Source organism: Cinclus cinclus, chromosome 6, assembly GCF_963662255.1.
Source record: "Cinclus cinclus chromosome 6, bCinCin1.1, whole genome shotgun sequence".
Taxonomy (NCBI): Eukaryota; Metazoa; Chordata; class Aves; order Passeriformes; family Cinclidae; genus Cinclus; species Cinclus cinclus.
Window position 1 is genome coordinate 25,107,948 of NC_085051.1, and position 17,364 is coordinate 25,125,311.

Here is a 17,364-nt window from a genome sequence, read left to right on the forward strand (position 1 = left end):
CCCTTATGTGTTTTTGCACATTACACAGCCTTAAATTTCTACAGCTACCAAAAAAAAAAAATTGTCTTGCTACAGCAAGTGGTTGCTATCTCAAGGGACTGGCTTGCATTAGACTAGCTTTTTGCAGTGCCATGCTCCTCAGTGCTGGTTCAGAGCCAGGTGACAGCTGAACTGCTCCAGAAAGGGCAGAAGGGCGCTGGGGCAGGCTATACTCTGCAGTGTGTGAGGTGTGGCAGTGCCTCCAATGGGACCAGTAAGGATACGCTGCACTGCAGCCGGGACAGGGAGCACAGCAAGCGAGACTCTTGAAATGCTTTCCCAGTGCATTTCAGACACTGGCTGACTTTCTGTGAACTGTGACATTTCTATTTAATCAGAAGAAATGAATGTAAATGAGGGATTATTCACCAAATCGTACACTGTTAGGAGGGACAAGTGACAATTATTCACCAAATTGTTCAGTGTTAGCAGGGACAGTGAAGAGAAGTCGACAGTTCCCACTCAAAGGCTCCAGCCCTTTTTATCTTACTCCTTTCCTAAAATCTCTTCCTTGTGGGACTATGCTCCTTTTCCCTTGCAGTTTCAGACAACCGTTGGTTGGCACACACTTGTCAATAAGCTTAAGTGATTTTTAATCTGTATTTAAACTAAGTGATTAAGCAAACAAACAGGGCCATTCCCACGGATTCGTTTCTCACGTCTTGCCTTTGTCCTGACAGCTAACAGAGGATGCAGGTTTAGTTTCACAATGCAAAGAGCAGTCAGAGATTTCGGGTTTGCTAGATTTTTTTTTTTTTTTTGCACAGTTTTGGCTTCTTTTGCAGTGAAAGTCTGTCCCATTCCCTGAGCTGCTGAACCAACAGGTCTGGGGACTGGCTCTGCCTATGTAGGTAGCAGGTACATCAAGAGAGCCCCATTGCGTGCTGCTTGCCTGACGTGCTCCTCTGCCAAAATCAGCTGTGCCTAAGTGGGAAATACACAGTCTGCAAGGCTGTATTTGGCCTCGCTCCCAGGAATTATAATTAGTACAAATTATGATGATATTTCTCATGATGTGAATTCCTATCCACCAGGAATTAAGCACAGAAGATCAAACTCTTTCCAGGCAGATCAAATACAGATTTCAGGTACTGTTAGTGTTTAGCCATTACTCAGCTAGGCTGTACTATCTGGGCTGCACAGAAAAGCTGCTCCATTAAAGTGATTTACAGTGGAAATAGATTTCTATATTTAGGCAGTGTGTGATTATCACCTCACCACCAAATAAACTCTATACATATGTACAAAGTCCTGTTATAAAAAACCCCAACCAGTTATTTAGAGGAAGATGCTTCCTTTTCTGCCCATTTCTATTAATTTTAATAAATTTTCTCACTGCTGCTCTGGCAGGAGAAGTCCACCTATGGACCAAATCAAGAATAGTACATAAGCCAATTTGGATGAGGACAAATGGGCTTATCTCTTGTGGGGATGAAACTACGATTCAGCTCAAACGACTCTGTATAATTTTCCTTCTGAAGTGCAGTGCTATAATACTGGGAAATGGTGACACTGGGTTTTTTACAGGTAGTGGTTCTGACTTTCAATGGCTCCTAAACAGTGCTTGACCACCAACAACCTGGTATTCTGTTCTTCTGACAGCATTGTATTCTGCCTCCTTGGCTGATATTCTGTTTCCCAGTCTTGTCCGAAAGTCACAGAGTGAAAGCCATTATAATTTTTACAAAGCTTAGCAAACCACTCATGTTGCCTCAGAAAAAGCATTGTATGTTATGGGAGGTGGCAGTTTTAGAAATAGCACAGTTCCCTTCTCACCAAGAGAAAGGAAAAAAATTATCAGCCCCCTCTAACATGGCAGTGAGCAAACCCAGCTTTCAACATTACCTGCATTTGTGCAGTGGTCTGCATATCAAGAGAGTTCCTTTGCAAATGGTGCCCTGGGATCACATTTCTGAGTCTGTTCACAGTACTGCACAAGAGAAACTCTAAACAATGAGAAATGGGAGCACAGTGAGAACAGGCGACAATGCCACCACGCACAGGGCAGATGGGTGAGGACCTAGATTGAGAGGGGGGCTAAACTGGAGTGAAGGTGCCAGAGCAACCTGGATCCCTTGTTGTCAAGAGACACTGAAGCAATCGAGGTACACCCGCTGCCCAGCTGGTCGAACTCGCAACTGCAAGCAATGACACAACCAGTTCTGAGTCACCAGTGTTTGTCATGCACCTGAGTGTGCATCCTCCCTGGGAAAAATCAAGCGTAACTATAATTATCACTTAAAAGGAGTGACAGACAAAAGGGCGAAGAACAGAGCCCGAGCCTGGTTTTCCATTGCTGTGTGCCTCGTCTAGTTACTGTAACCTTCAGGAAGTGATGTCAAAAGCTTTTTTTGTATCATTTTCTATCAACTCTGGAGAGGCAGAAACAGACAGAACACAAAGTCAATGAAGCATCAGGCTGTACCCATTCTCAGAAAAATTATGACTGGAGAAATACAAGGAAGCAATATTCTAGTACTTGTTTTCCTATACAGAGATTTTGGTTGATAGGAACACCATAGTTTCTGAGCCTACAGCAATAAAAATGCTTTACAATTCTATAGCAGATAATGGATACTTCTGGTGTGAACTGGAGATGTGTGCTTTTGAAATGCCTTTGGGGGAAAAAAGAAAAAATAAAGAGAGAGAAACAATGTTAGAATATAGCTCCCAATATCCTGGCCTCTTAACTACTCCACTGCTCTTTGGAAATAAAAGCAATGCTTGGAAGATGCACAGAGATGTTCTGGTTCACCTGTTCACTGACACTCTTGTTAAATGCAGAGGCAAAGAGCAACAACAACAACAATATTATGCTACATTTTCAGACTAAAGAATAATAAGTTTAAATGAAATAACAATGCCACTAGCTTCAAAAACATTTTCTTAAACGTTCCAAAGGAAGAAAAGCACCGTATTGTATTAAGTCCCTTTCTCAAACTCAACTTCATCTTCTATCTGACTTGCTTAGGAACTAGTCTTACCTCTCGGACATGCTATGAATAATTTAGAAGTGTGTTGCCATCTGCTGGAGAAAGTACATATTTTAATTCATCAACTGATGAATGCAAAAGAACAGGCAAAGTTTAAGGCATTCAAAGACTTTATTTAAATCTGAAAGAGAAACAGCAAATTTCAGACTAAAGACAGGTTGTAAGACAATGGTCTGAGCTTAATTTAATTATGTCACTCAATCGGACGCTTTACACAAAAAAGAGGCGCTAACGTTTAACTGGAATGGGTGAGGGAATTAGCAAGAGAAAGGTGATAAAGTTCATATCCCTTCTGTGAAACAAGGAAAGGCAGGCAGTTAACACTAAACAGTGAAGGGCTGGGTTGAAGAGCGATCGGAAAACCATAAAATGCTGTGAGATCTCCGTCTCTGCCAACTTATCACTTTCAGTTCTCAAGCTTATCATTTATTGATCTTCCCTGAGGAGCAAAACTGAGGGATTAGCCACAGGGTGCTGGTGATGGGAAAAAGGTTTTCTCACTGTAAAAGTATGTTTCTGTCTTGCTTTTTGCGCATTCTATGACAGATGGGTTACGCCCAAGGGTTTCCACGGGCGCACTCGTTGGATTTACAAAGGGCAGCCTGCTCTGGAATGCACATGTACCATCAACAGTCATTGGTAGCTCACTTGTGGGAAAATTTCTTAAAGTGTCAAGGGAACAGTGGTCTGCATGTCTGCAGTTGCTGCTATAGCACGATACAATTCCACCCAGTGTTTACTGGTCTGCAGGAGTCTGCTTCCGACAATGCGTTTGAAGAGCTTGGGAGGTTGGTTAATGGTTAGGAGGCGGGCTCTGGCAAGATTTTGAGCTTTGATGTCTTCCAGGGTAAATTATAATTGTTGTATGGCTCCCCATGTAGGTTCCAGTTCAGGTTCTCATGGGTAACTGTGATATCCAGGGTACACAGACACTGTAATTCTGTTTACTGCATTAGATTTGTACACAGCATTCAAAAGGTCACTAGGAAACGCTATCCCTTCTCTTGGGAGGAGGTCTCTTGGTTGACTGGGGGACATAAATATCTGCAGCACTCCCCTCAAAGCAGGTGCAGGGATGTCTCATAGCCAGGAAGCATATTACACCTTTATTGGTATCTTAGGGAGGCTGGTGCATTTAGGGAGTTACACCTATTTACCTGTGGCTTTTAAGAATATAGGGTATTTTTTATGCTGATCACTGTGAAGGAATATTCTATATACAGTGAGGTGGAATGATGATCGGTACCATCTGTAGTGGAAATCTGTGAGAAAGTCCAGAGTTTAATTCAAATTTTAATTGTGTCACTAGATTCTGCCCTTACTTCCTTCCACAGCCACATTTTCCTGCCCTCTCCTTTGTACCAGCATTCATGCTTAGATCATGGATCATAGAGTCGTCTGCTGCAGGGCAATGAAATGTCTCACTTGCAATCATATATGCACTGATGGGGTGGACAGGGCAGCCAGGAATGACACAGACAGCATAGAGGAAACCCAAGTTTAGACAGGGTTAATCTGCTGGGAGTCTGGACCTTGGACACATTATATGTTTGTCAATGTCATTATCTAGAATTGCCTGTTCCTCTGGGCATCTGAAGAGAATAACATGACATGCAACACCTAGATGTTGATAGCTGTGTCCACAGCTTGGAGAAAATGTTAACTGTTTAAGTCAAAATTACTGCAAATTGCTGCTGTGACCACAGCCATACCAAAGCAAGACAAAGATTTAGGTTTCCAACCCAAACGTATCACCAAAATCTCCTAAATTCTCTCACACAAGTCCCTCTTGTAGACTTACACCAGTGCTACACACAAAATGTAATCATCTGATTCTCCACACATTCCTGGTGAATCAAAGAGCTGGTAAATCTTTCATCTGCAGCGCTTGCTCTTCCCTTCTTTTCAGAATACCAAATCTGTGAATGTAGCACTGGGATATAATTATTGCACATGTTTGTAAATTAAATAATCACAGCAGATGATACTGCAGATGGATGGAACAGGCTTGTGGGCTTGGGTTAGCTTTAGGCTGATGTTTTATTTCCAAATAAGGTGAAAATCTGGCTCCCACTTTAACCGCATTACAATCAGACACAGGTTTCTCATGAGGATTATCCTTAACAGACAATAATATCTGCCAGAATGAGAACAGAAATCTCTTCCATTTCTAGACCTGACCAAGAAAAAAACTACTAATAAGACATAGCCTTATCTGAGGCTTTGAGTGGAAACAGCCCACAGAGCTGCACACTAAGAAGTTTGTGCACAAATGTCAATTTAGCCTAATATCCAGATATATTTCAAGACAGTTTATGTCCTCCTCACCAAACAACACTTCCATTTTCTACTGCTAAAAATATGACCAGAAAGGGAAAAACTAGAAGCATTATTGCTGAAGACAACAGGGGGAGATCTCATATCAAATGAGGGGTCACACTTACATCACACCTGGGACATAAACCTGAGCTGAAGCTGCAACCAATGTAGGCCATTGTAGGATGCTCCAAGGAAATAATTATCTCTTTTTAAGAGAAGTCAAGAACTTCTTGGTTTGGTAAATCTTGGATTTGGTACGTCTGAACAAAGGCTATGATTGGTGTTGATTTTTGCAGAGGAAATGAAAGCCCAAAAATGGACACTAAAGGACAGTGTTTGAACAAGAACAAGAGGAATCAGACTCGCCATAGCTTATATTAGACTGGAAATCAGAGCTTGAGATCATGGGAGTGTTTGGAACAGGTATGAACTAGGGCAGTCAGGGCAAAAAATACCTACACTATCAGACAGAGCTTGACAGGAATAGAGAAAGGACTATATGATGTGGTATCTACAAGGGTGGGAGAATGGATCTGATAGTCCAAGAAGTCCCTTCCTATCTCATTACCCTAAACCTCATGTAATTTGTTTGTACCTTTTGAGATGCTGAAAGAGAACAGTTGCTGCTTATGAAGATCAGGATGATTAGACAGCAAAAAAATGTGGTTTTGTTATTTTGGCTCGGAGCTGCCACATAAAGAGGGTAAACAGCAGAGGCTGGGACTGGTGCTTGCAGGCAGGCTAAGTCAGCAAAAGCCATGTTCTGTTTTTAGCAAAGCAGGCAGGGGTGACCCTGTGGAGGCGTGCCATGGGAGCCTCCAGGAACTCAGCTAGCGTGGGACCTGCATGTCTGGCTCAACTCTGGGGAGAAGGCCTGGGGCTGAGTGATGCAGACCACAGCCCTGGTTAATGAGGGTGCGGTGTCCAGTAAAAGAGCAGAGAAAAAGGAGGCATAACTTTGTTTGTGAGAAGCCATCCTCATGCAACTGCTGCTTGTGGTGCCTCACTGCCACCTGATGTGCAAACTAAGTTTGGGAAGACCTCTTGTGTCTTGTAATGGATCTCTCCATGTTGCAAGCTGTCCTGTACCCTGAGAGACATTTCTCCACTGCTTCCAGAAAGTGAAGGCTATATCTAATATGCAGTACATAGTATACTCACAGTACACTATATAGCACACATACAGTGTACACATATACATCTCTTTTTATTTTAAATAGGATAAAACACAAAGGGTCATGTAAGAGACTAGTCTTTTTGTTAATGCCCTTGTTTTAAATTCTGCTAGTTTAAGCTAGAGGGTAAAATTGTAAATAACAATTGTTGGCACACCAGAACAAAAGTAAACTCCAAGTTATAAATACTATTTAGTGATACAGAAGCTGGGTCCAACACAGAAACCTGGAATAAACTTGCAGAGCAAGTCTAGTATAGTTCAAGGACAGCCTTATGCAGGATCCCCTTATGCTGTGCCTCAACGATCATTCTAGCGACAAAGCCAAGATTTTGCCACCCAATGCTACAGAAGAGCCACAACACAGGCGTTTTTACAGAGTGTTTCAAACCAGACAATCCCCAGTTGCAGTCAGTAAAACTGCTATGGCAATCAGGACTGATTCTAGCAGGGCACACTGCTATGTTAATGAGGTGGTTCCTCGAGCATGTAGCTGCACACAAGAGGACAGCGCCACTGAGAACTGGGAAAGAAAACCTTGAAACCAGAGTTACAGGTTAGAAAGGCAGAACTACTTTGTTACAGTGCCAGGTAAATGGCGGTGGGGGGTGGGGGTGTCTGTCTGCCTATCATGCACACCAAGATTCACACTTCTATTACTTATATGCAATTTATTATATGTATATGTATTTACATTGTGAGACGTTTCCATCTGTTTCCAAGCAGCCTTGTAGGTACACTAGTTAGTTGTGTAGGTCTTATTACAGATGCTCACGTATTAGGGGAGGGGTCTCCAGTGGTCGTGGGTGTGGTACCCTGCCTCTTTTTTGCCCTTTTTGGTGGCTAATCCAAGCTTTGATGTTTGGCATGGCTCTACCTTGTTACATTCGGCAACAAAAACGGAGCGTACAAGCCACCTAGAGGAATTTCTGGTTATTACTAGCATACAAAACTGCTGTGTTTATTCGAGTGGGCCCTTTCGTATTTCGGTATCCGCGGAAGCAGTCAGCAGAAGCGGCGGGCACCGCGCGGACCCCAAGGCTGGCAGGAAGGGCCCAGGCCGCCTGGCCGCCTCCGGGGGACAGCGGGGACAGGAGTGTCGGGGGTGGGATGAGAGCCGGGCCGCCCCAGGCCCAGCGCCATTGCTGTGAGGGAGCGGCGCCTCCCGCCCGGCACGGCCCGGCGCGCATGCGCGGGTGGCGCGGGTCAGCTGAGCGCTGGGCCATGGCGTCCATCCTGGACGAGTACGAGGATTCCTTGCACCGCTCCGCCTCCGTGCCGCAGGGCCGCGCCAGCGTGGGCATCCCGCACTCCGGTACGTGTGCGCCGGGCCCCCCCGTGTGCGGCCTTCCTGCTGAGAGGGGGAGGCCAGGCGGCAGCTCCGGGTGGGGAGCAGGGCGTGCCAGGCTGTGGTGCCTGGAAGAGGTGTGTCACCGTGTGTGTGTGGCTAAGCGCTCGGCTGCGGCTTGGGTTTTTTTCCCCACGGCTTTCTGTGGCACGTGTTTAGAGGCGGGGAGCCCTTGATTCGTGGCTCAGCGGAGTGGTGATGCAGGTCAGGCCAGCGAAGCCGCGGTGCTGCTGTGTGTGGGAGGCTCCGGCCTGCGGTGCTGCGCGGAGCGAACGCGGGTGCGCGAAGTGCCGTGTGCCCGTGGGGACACGAGGTACGGCCGAGCACAGCTCAGCCCTGTGCACAGAGCTGTGCTAGCGCCGTGCGAACACCTCGTCGCTTCGCTTCTTCTTTCTGCTCCTCTCGGAGAAGGCCGTGCTGTACCTTGTTATGGATGTGCGCACAGCTGTTCCTGCGCGGAGCTCCTTCCTAAGCCGGGCGCAGTTTACCAAAGACTTCGATTCGCTAGGGTGTAGAGCTCCTGTAGGGTGACTGCGCGGTGGCAAAGTGACCAACAAAGCAGTCTGTATCACTACTGCACTTTACTGTCATGGGGTGTGAAGCTTTGGTGTACTGTACTGTTCGGGGAGGTGTCCCATCAGTGTAAAGTAATGGTGCAATGACCAGTCCGTTTTTTCTTTCATCTCAGAGAAATTTGTTCCATTATTATTCCATGATAAATTCAAGCTTTATTAGGTTCAATAACAGTTTTTTTACTCCATGTCACATCTCAGTATTTTTTGAGTGTGGCAGGAAAATGTAGGTTATGAGAGAATTCTGATCTACCTGGTATTGTCATGGTAGCAACAGCTTAAAATGGCGTTTTTGAGTTGCAAGATTGGAAATTAATGGACACATTCTTTAGAAGTTTTTTCCTTGTATAGTGTTGCCCACTGGTAACCTTTGGGGAAGCCAGGTTGTGAGGTTCACATATGTGCTAAGAACTGATAAATTCTGTCTTGCTATGTATATTATGGAATATAAGTACACTGGCAGAGTTACTCTGAGTCCAGGTACTAAAGTAGGTATCTTCCCCTTGTTTGTTTTGACATGCATGGTTATTTGCTTGTGTAATGTTAGATAAAGAATAAGTGGCCTGAATAGGTGTTGTGCAGAACAGTGTTGGGACAAGTCATGCCACTGAAAAGAAATTTTCCAGGACTCAGCTTTTCTTCTTGACTGCTGCAACACTGTCTTCAGTGATAGCTGTCTTAGAGTTGAGAAATCTTCCTGTTTGCTGACAGCTGATATTGGCAGAGGAAGTTTGGGAAACTGCTTAATTGCAAAGGCACAGCCTAATCAGGGTTTCAGTTATTCTTAAATCAGGCCACACAGGCAATTTTTAATAAAATTTGCCTTAGTAAAAGTTGTGGACAATCTGAAGTTTAAATAAATTTATTTTGTTAAAAGATACAATAGTTAGCTTCCTGAACGTAATCCTTAAGGTTAGGTTTGCAATTTTGGAGGATGGTGAAGCTTATTCCTCAGTTTCCGGGAATTCTCCCCTGTGCTTGTTAAACTGCAGGTACTATTTCTCAAAGTTGTAGATAAACAAGCAGTGACTCTGTGTCCAACCTAAAGTCCTGCTGCATTGTGAACTTCAAGTACTGTAGCTCTAGCTTTGAAAAGCCTGCTTTGACCCACTAGACTTGACCATACTGGTGATCTTAGATCTTTGGACAGATTGAAAGGTCTGAGGAAACATGTAGCTTTGCCCAGAAATCAGTGTGGGAAACACTGTAGTAGAATCTCGCTCAAACAGAAGAGAGACACTGGGGACAAGATGAGGGAGGAGACTGTTTGAAAGGAATGAATGTTATAAAATAGGCATCTCCTTTGTATAGAGAACTGTATATTAAGGAAGCTTATCCCTCTCCTATTAGGGACAATAGCTAAAATCCTCATGTTAATGGTGATGAGCCTATGATTGTTATAAATATAATGGATACAGGCCTAAAGAGTCCAGGATGCTGAAGTCCAATACTTTGGCTTGAACTATGGCTGAATTAAACCATAGACAGCTTCTTAACTCTAAACCAACCCTTATCTCTTTCTTGCTATTTGTTCTCTTTCCTTCCTGCGTTTAAGCTTCCTTGCTGAGTCAGCCTTGCTTTGCCAGGTGACAGTCTGAAAAAAAATTAAGATTACCTGGATGAATGTGACTTGATGATCTGATAACATGTAGGTTTTTCAGAGTAATCCTTCTCTTATATATATATATATATATATATATACACACAAATTTATTGGTTAACGGTGATATCAAGTGAGTCTGCCCCTTGAGGGATTTTTGTATGTGTTTTGAACTGCAGTTCATGCCAGCACATTTAAACTGTGGCATTGCAGCTCCCTAATCTGAAAAGAAGAACATCAGTTCTACTTAACTGGAAATAAGGGAATGCACACTTGTATAAATGGGTAGTGTTTAATGAGTGGATCCACATGTAAGAAAAAAGCATGTGCTGAGCCTACTCAGGTTTTGGTTGCTTTGTCTCTTTCTGCATGTGCATCTTTCTTCTGGAAAAAGTGTATTTTAAGGATCTTGCAGCTGGTCTAGAGGTGGGGCAAAAGCAAGGAGAAAGCATTGGCGGAATAGACAATTAAAGGATTTGTCTACTATTAGCAGGATACTTTCCTCTACTACATTGCTTCTTTCAACACCAGTAGGGCTGGAATTAGAGGTTTTTTTCTCTGTGTTTGTGCTCCATGGAGTACAATTCCTTTTCAGTAAAATTTGGAGCAGAACATGATCCTTTTAGCCTTTTAGGCTGGATTTTGATGTGGATTTTAATGTAGTTTGGAGTTGTTGTTGTGGGGTTTTGTCTTGTTTAGTTTCTAAGTGTTCACATTCTTTGTTCAGGATATGTCAGTGCACGACTGGAGAAGGAAACGCCAATATTTAACAAGCAGAGGATTGATTTTGCTCCTCCAGAGAAAATTAACAGCTTAGTGGTCTCCTCTAACCAGCTCTGTATGAGCCTCGGGAAAGACACCCTTCTCAGGTAAGAATCCTGAAGTTATTGTTTGTTTTTCCCCTGGCTTCTTTTTTTTTCCTTAAGTTGTTAGAGAATTTACATTTGCAGACTGAATAGAAAGCTCAAAGCTATGAGCCCAGTATGGAAAACAGGTGAGGAGTTACACGTGTGTGAGCTTTTGTTGGCAGCATGCTTTCATGGTTTCTCTTTGCAGGATTGATCTTGGGAAGCCAGATGAACCTAATCAGGTAGAGCTGGGACGCAAAGATGAAGCCAAAGTCTACAAGATGTTTTTGGACCACACAGGTGAGGCAGTGGGTCATGGATGTTTGTGGACAGTGAACAGAGCAGAGCAAGTGCTGGTGAAGGAGTTCTCTTTCTGCTTTGTACATAAGGAGAACATATCAGTCTTCCATGATCCAGACTCTGTTTCCCAGGGCCCCTGCCCACTGGTTTGCCCTTTTGCTATTAGCAAACATGGGTTTGTTGTGCCTCTGTTGTGTTTTTGAACTCTGAAATGAGCGCATGCAATTAGGCTGTTCTGAGCAAGGCTGCTAAAACCAATCAAATAAAGTGATTGCAGTCACTCTCTGCTGTATGGTTTATATAGGAATTTTTAAAAAGGGACATGAAACATCTGCAGTTCACTGTAGCCTAGACTGATTTTAAAACCTAAACAAAAGTTTGGAAAGAGATGCTAGTATCTCTCATCAGCTGCCAGGGATAGGAGGGAACTCTGGGAAGTGTTTATCCTTAGAACATTTATTGAAACAGAATACCTTCTTGCTAAAGCATCTGGTACCAGTTATTTAATGTTGCAGCATATGGACTACTGTTCCTATCCAGCATGGAAATCCCCCACATTCCCATGAATGTCTGGGAAAGTCTTGGATTAAGTATGTTGATATTGGAATTTATTAAATGTTAGGATTAGAAGCTTCAGGAATTTGGCTTGCTTAGGCACAGTCTTGATTTTTCTCCTTCTCCCTCCTATATCCCTCTGCTGTTGGCAGGTTCTCATCTCCTGATAGCCCTGAACACCAACGAATGCCTTTACCTGAACAGAAGTGTTCAGAAAGTGCGGGCACTCTCCCGCTGGAAAGGACACTTGATTGAAAGCGTGGGCTGGAACAAATTTCTTGGTTCAGAAACCAACACAGGGCCTATCCTGGTGGGGACATCCCAGGGACAGATCTATGAGGCTGAAATCTCTGTCAGCGAAGGAAGCCTCTTCAGCACTAATCCTGACCAGTACTTCCGACAGGTCTACACTCTGGAGGAGGAATCTGGACCTGCCCCAGTCTGTTGCTTGGAAATTGAACGAGGGATAGAAGGGAAATTTTTTATTATAGCCACCACTAGGAAGAGACTCTTTCAGTTTGTTGGCAAAGTGCCTGAAGGGACTGAGCAGCAAGGCTTCAGCTCTATATTTGCTGTGCATGCTGACCATCTGCCCAGCTTTCGGGAGTTTCCAGCCAACTTGGGTTTCAGTGAGATAGCCTTTTACACTCCAAAACTGCGTTCCAGTCCTCGTTCCTTTGCCTGGATGATGGGAAACGGTGTTTTATATGGTACATTGGATTATAGTCGTCCTGATTCAATTCTGAGTGATGAACGGGTCTGGGTTTATCCTCCTGATATTGACATAACTGTGAACAAGCCAATATCCATTGTACTTACCCAGTTCCACTTCCTGTTGCTGCTGTCTGACCGGGTGAAGGCTGTCTGCACTCTGAATGGACAGGTTGTTTTTCAGGATCTGTTTCTGGAGAAGTTTGGCTCGCTGACACGCATGATTAAAGATCCCACAGTCCAGCAGATATGGATCTACACTGAGAAAGTAGTATTCCGCTACCATGTCCAGCGGGAATCTAGAGATGTGTGGAAGATGTATATGAATATGAACAAGTTTGACTTAGCAAAAGAGTATTGTAAGGACCGTCCAGAGTGTCTTGACATTGTGTTGGCCAAAGAGGCAGAGCACTGCTTCCAAAACAAGAGGTATCTGGACAGTGCCAAATGTTATGCACTGACCCAGAACTACTTTGAGGAAATTGCTCTGAAGTTCATTGAAGCCAAGCAAGAAGAGGCCCTGATGGAGTTTCTGATTAAGAAGCTAAGTAACCTAAAGCCTTCAGAGAAGACACAGACCACTCTGCTGACCACGTGGTTGACAGAGCTGTACCTGAACTGGCTGGGTATATTGCAAGGCGATCCCTCACAGCGAAATCTCTATTTGGATACAAGGGAGAAGTTCCGCACTTTCCTCAGCAGTCCTAAAAACAAAGACTGTCTTTTTAATAATCGAGCATCTATTTATGAGCTGTTGGCAAGCCATGGCGACACAGAGCACATGGTCTACTTTGCAGTCATCATGCAGGATTACGAGCGTGTAGTAGCTCACCACTGCCAGCATGACGAGTACGATGAGGCTCTAAATGTGCTGTCCAGGCACAGGGATGAGAAACTCTTCTACAAGTTCTCTCCGGTTCTCATCCAACATATTCCCAAGAAGGTAGTTGATGCCTGGATTTCTATGGGTTCTAGACTGGATGCCAGGAACCTCATTCCAGCCCTTGTTAACTACAGCCAGAGTGCCAGCACCCAGCAGATCAATGAAGCCATTAGATACATGGAGTTCTGTGTTTACCAGTTGGAGGAAACACAGCAAGCCATTCACAACTACCTGTTGTCTCTTTATGCTTTGTGTCGGCCAGACTCGCTGCTGTCATACCTGGAGCAAGCAGGAACCAACCCAAACAGGATCCACTATGACCTGAAGTATGCACTGCGCCTGTGTGCAGAGCACGGGCACCACCGTGCATGTGTCCACATTTACAAAGTGATGGAATTGTATGAGGAGGCTGTGGATCTTGCCTTACAGGTATGTGTGTATCTGTGCATGCTGTGATACACAGGAGTGTAGCTTATTCAAGTTACCTTGAACAGTAGAGCATTGAGAGGAACTGGACAAACTCACTGGTATCAAAGCTGTGCGGCTGAGGCTTGGAAGAAATACCTGGCTCTGGTAACATTTTCCTGTGCTTTCACAACTGTTTCAACTAGGCAGCTGATTGACAAGCTGTAACTGAGGGTGTGGGCATGGAAAGTACAAGGAGGAGTACTGTCTGTCTGAAGCTCATTCTCTGACATAAAATACCTGTAACATACCTGCATTTATGCAAGATTTGTACAGCTATTGTTAAGGAGTCTAACTACTTCCTACTCCTAGCTTTTGTAATTATCACAGAAGCCTTTGTGAGCTTAGTCTGACCTTCAGGGAGATGTAGAATTTTTTTTTCCTTTTGGAATTGCTGTGTCTTTGCTGAAATGTGTGGTCAGCAAAGATACTATAACATGAATTTGTCCTTTCTGTGCTGGGCTTTGTTCTCTGTTGGGTAGCAAGCTAATCTTCAGTGAGGAGTACTGGTGGAGAGGAGGGGTGTTTGACATGGAAACAAGGAGCAGGCCAGTAGTGCTGTCCTAGGCAGGGAGGTTTTCTGAGTGCCTCTTGAAATGGACAGCAGGCTTTGAAGTTGAATGGTGGATATACAAAGAGGGAAGCTTAACTCTGTTTTCTTGTCTGTCCAACTTCTAGGTGGATGTTGATCTTGCTAAATCCTGTGCAGATCTTCCTGAAGATGATGAGGAACTCCGGAAGAAGTTGTGGTTGAAGATTGCTCGCCATGTTGTTCAGGAAGAGAAGGATGTCAAGAAGGCAATGGCCTGCCTCTCCAGCTGTGCTCTGCTGAAGATTGAAGATGTGCTGCCATTCTTTCCAGACTTTGTCACTATTGACCATTTCAAGGAGGCAATCTGTAACTCCCTGGAGGATTACAACAAGCACATTGAGGAGCTGAAAAGGGAGATGGAGGAAGCCACACAGAGTGCCAAGAGGATCCGAGAGGACATCCAGGAAATGAGAAATAAGTATGGCTCTGTGGAGCCTCAGGAAAAATGTGCTGTTTGTGACTTTCCACTTCTAAACCGCCCCTTTTACCTTTTCCTGTGTGGTCACATGTTTCACTATGACTGTCTCATCCAAGCAGTTTTCCCAAATCTTCCTGCCTATAAGCAGGCAAAGCTTGAAGATCTTCAGAAGAAGCTGGCAGCTACCAGCCAGCCATCCAAGAGCCACCATCGTCCCAAGGATGCAGACACCATTAGCCTGGGGAAGGGGCAGCAGAGCCGGGAACAGATCAAAGCTGACATTGATGATATTGTGGCAGCTGAATGTGTGTACTGTGGTGAGCTGATGATCCGGTCCATTGACAAGCCTTTTATTGATCCCCAAAAGTATGAAGAGGAGATGCAAAGCTGGCTGTAGTTTTCCAAATCTTCAACTATCGAACAAATTGTGAAGCGTCTGTGGTGGGAACATAACCTCCAGTAGCAGGAACACAATGACTTTTGTGCAACTCTAAGCAAAGGATGGTGCAGTCTTTTTATCAGGGTTTGGGAGAACTAGTCTTGAGAAATGGGGAGATATAGCTAGGGCTGTCTAAGAACTTTAACAATACTTAGAGCTAACCCACTGGAATATTTTTAGCAGATGTTTCTGCTTGCAGTTCTTTCGATGTTTTCGGTGTGAAGCTAAATGGAGTGCCTTGTTGTCCAGAAGGAACTGGGAGCAGCCTGTGATTTATCTGCCCTGTTGTATGGTATTTGTTTTGGTGAAGACAAGCTGAAAGAGAAAGGTAGTGAAGGCCACTAAGCAGTGTAGTCTTCATTCATAATTTTAAAAGCTAGAATTACCCTCTGTTTCCTTTTCATTGAGAGTCTATAACCACCTACATAGAACATGAAAGGACAGAAGCTCTTACGTATTTATATTTTGTAAACATCATGCTGCACAAATACGCGTTTCTACACAATGTGATACAAGAATGCGTGTAATTTTCAGGCAGGAGTGTCTCATAATGCACTAAAGTAATTTGCCTGCAACTCAAGATGTGTAATTCCCTTTCTCACAAGCCTTATGCACAAGACCACACACATTTGGACTTTCTGTTGGTACTGTTTCTAGAAATGCCCCTTCACCCCTTCCTTCCTCTTTCCATCCTGTTTCTGCTATGACTGTCTTTGTATAGTGGGTTTTGGTTTTGCTTTCACCCCAAACCAAAACTGCTAGATGCAGTAGTAAGGTTTCAACTGATCCTGTGCAAGCAGGAACACAGTCTGTTTGTATGTCTTGCTGTGGTTCTCTTCAAGCTGCACTTGAGCATTAGACTCAAGATCTAGTCAGAGGTTTGCTCAAGGGTAGTCTACAGAAAGGTTCTGTTGGTGTGAAATTTGCTTTGTCCTTTGAAGCTAGTACCTTGTGCCTAAACAGTCTCTTGCCTTCCAAGAGAGATGGCTGCAAGTCAATGCTTCTATCTATTGCTCCAACTTGGAAAACTTTTCCCAGAAGGTAGCGATCACTACGTTGGGAGTGAGAGGAAAAAAAAAATGTTAGCAGTTTCGCAATGGTTCTTTGTTTTGTTTTAAGAAAATAAAATTTTAATTAGGTTTTGCTGTTTGGGACTGAATCACAAAGGTATTGACAGAAGAGCTGAATGTTCTAAGAGAAGAAAAGACAATTCTTGTAATTAAGGCAATAGAAAATACTGTCTTCTGAAAACCCACTTCGAATATGTGTGCTTGTTTTAAATGCCTCTCAATCTCCTAACCAATTTCCTAACCTGTTTGTAGGTTGTGGAAATGGGTCTTCATGTTATTGTAGGAGAATGTGTATTGGTTTCCTCAAGGATCTGACCTAAGAATTTTGAGTTCAGAACTTCAGAAGAACATCCATGCTTTTGTTGCGAGCATCAGCCTGGAATGAATGAATTTCATCTGTGTAAAATGACATGAGTAATAGAAAACAGATATGAAAGTAGGAAGATCTGAGGTTTCAGTATCCTATTTTCTTTGATGAAGTCATGGGATGGGCAGTCCCATTACGACCTGGTGGTGTTTGTTTGCTGGCTTCTCAGAAACCACTGTTTCAGTGATTCCATTAAGTGGTGATTGAGAAAATCCACATGCTGTAGTTTTCTTTGGCTTTGAATTTGGGTCAGGCAGAAGAATTTGTGATGAAAACTAAATGTGATGTCTTTTGAAGTTTACCATTAAACCTGTTATAACTGGCCACTCCTGTGAATCATCATTTTTTCCTGTAAGCAGTGTGATATTTAAGGTTGTACATGTCATTGTAAACCAACAGTAGCCTCCCACCCAAATGAGTTTCTGGTCAAAGGTAAGTGGCTGTTTTTCTGCCCTTTAGCAGAACATGGGTATCAGCTCATTCTGATGCAGGGGTAATTTCCAATTATTTTGACGTGTTCTTAATACTTGTTCCATCTCTTTTGGGCCTTTACAGGATGCTTTCCTGGTATATTAGAATTACTATAGTCCTCCATTTTTTTCCCTGTTTGTGCTAGAGAAGTCACATCACTAAATAGACCATTGCAGTTCTTGTCCACAATATTGGAAGAA

The 17,364-nt window shown here is 43.7% G+C and overlaps 1 protein-coding gene across 1 annotated transcript; it reads left to right on the plus strand.

The window, feature by feature from the left end:
- The first annotated feature begins 7,748 nt into the window (after positions 1-7,748).
- Positions 7,749-17,017, plus strand: VPS18 (VPS18 core subunit of CORVET and HOPS complexes). Its single transcript, XM_062495074.1, has 5 exons — positions 7,749-7,840; positions 10,773-10,914; positions 11,102-11,193; positions 11,901-13,771; positions 14,486-17,017. The coding sequence occupies exons 1-5, from the start codon at positions 7,750-7,752 to the stop codon at positions 15,212-15,214; spliced, it is 2,925 nt and encodes a 974-aa protein (XP_062351058.1). The 5' UTR covers position 7,749; the 3' UTR covers positions 15,215-17,017.
- Positions 17,018-17,364: the final 347 nt, after the last annotated feature.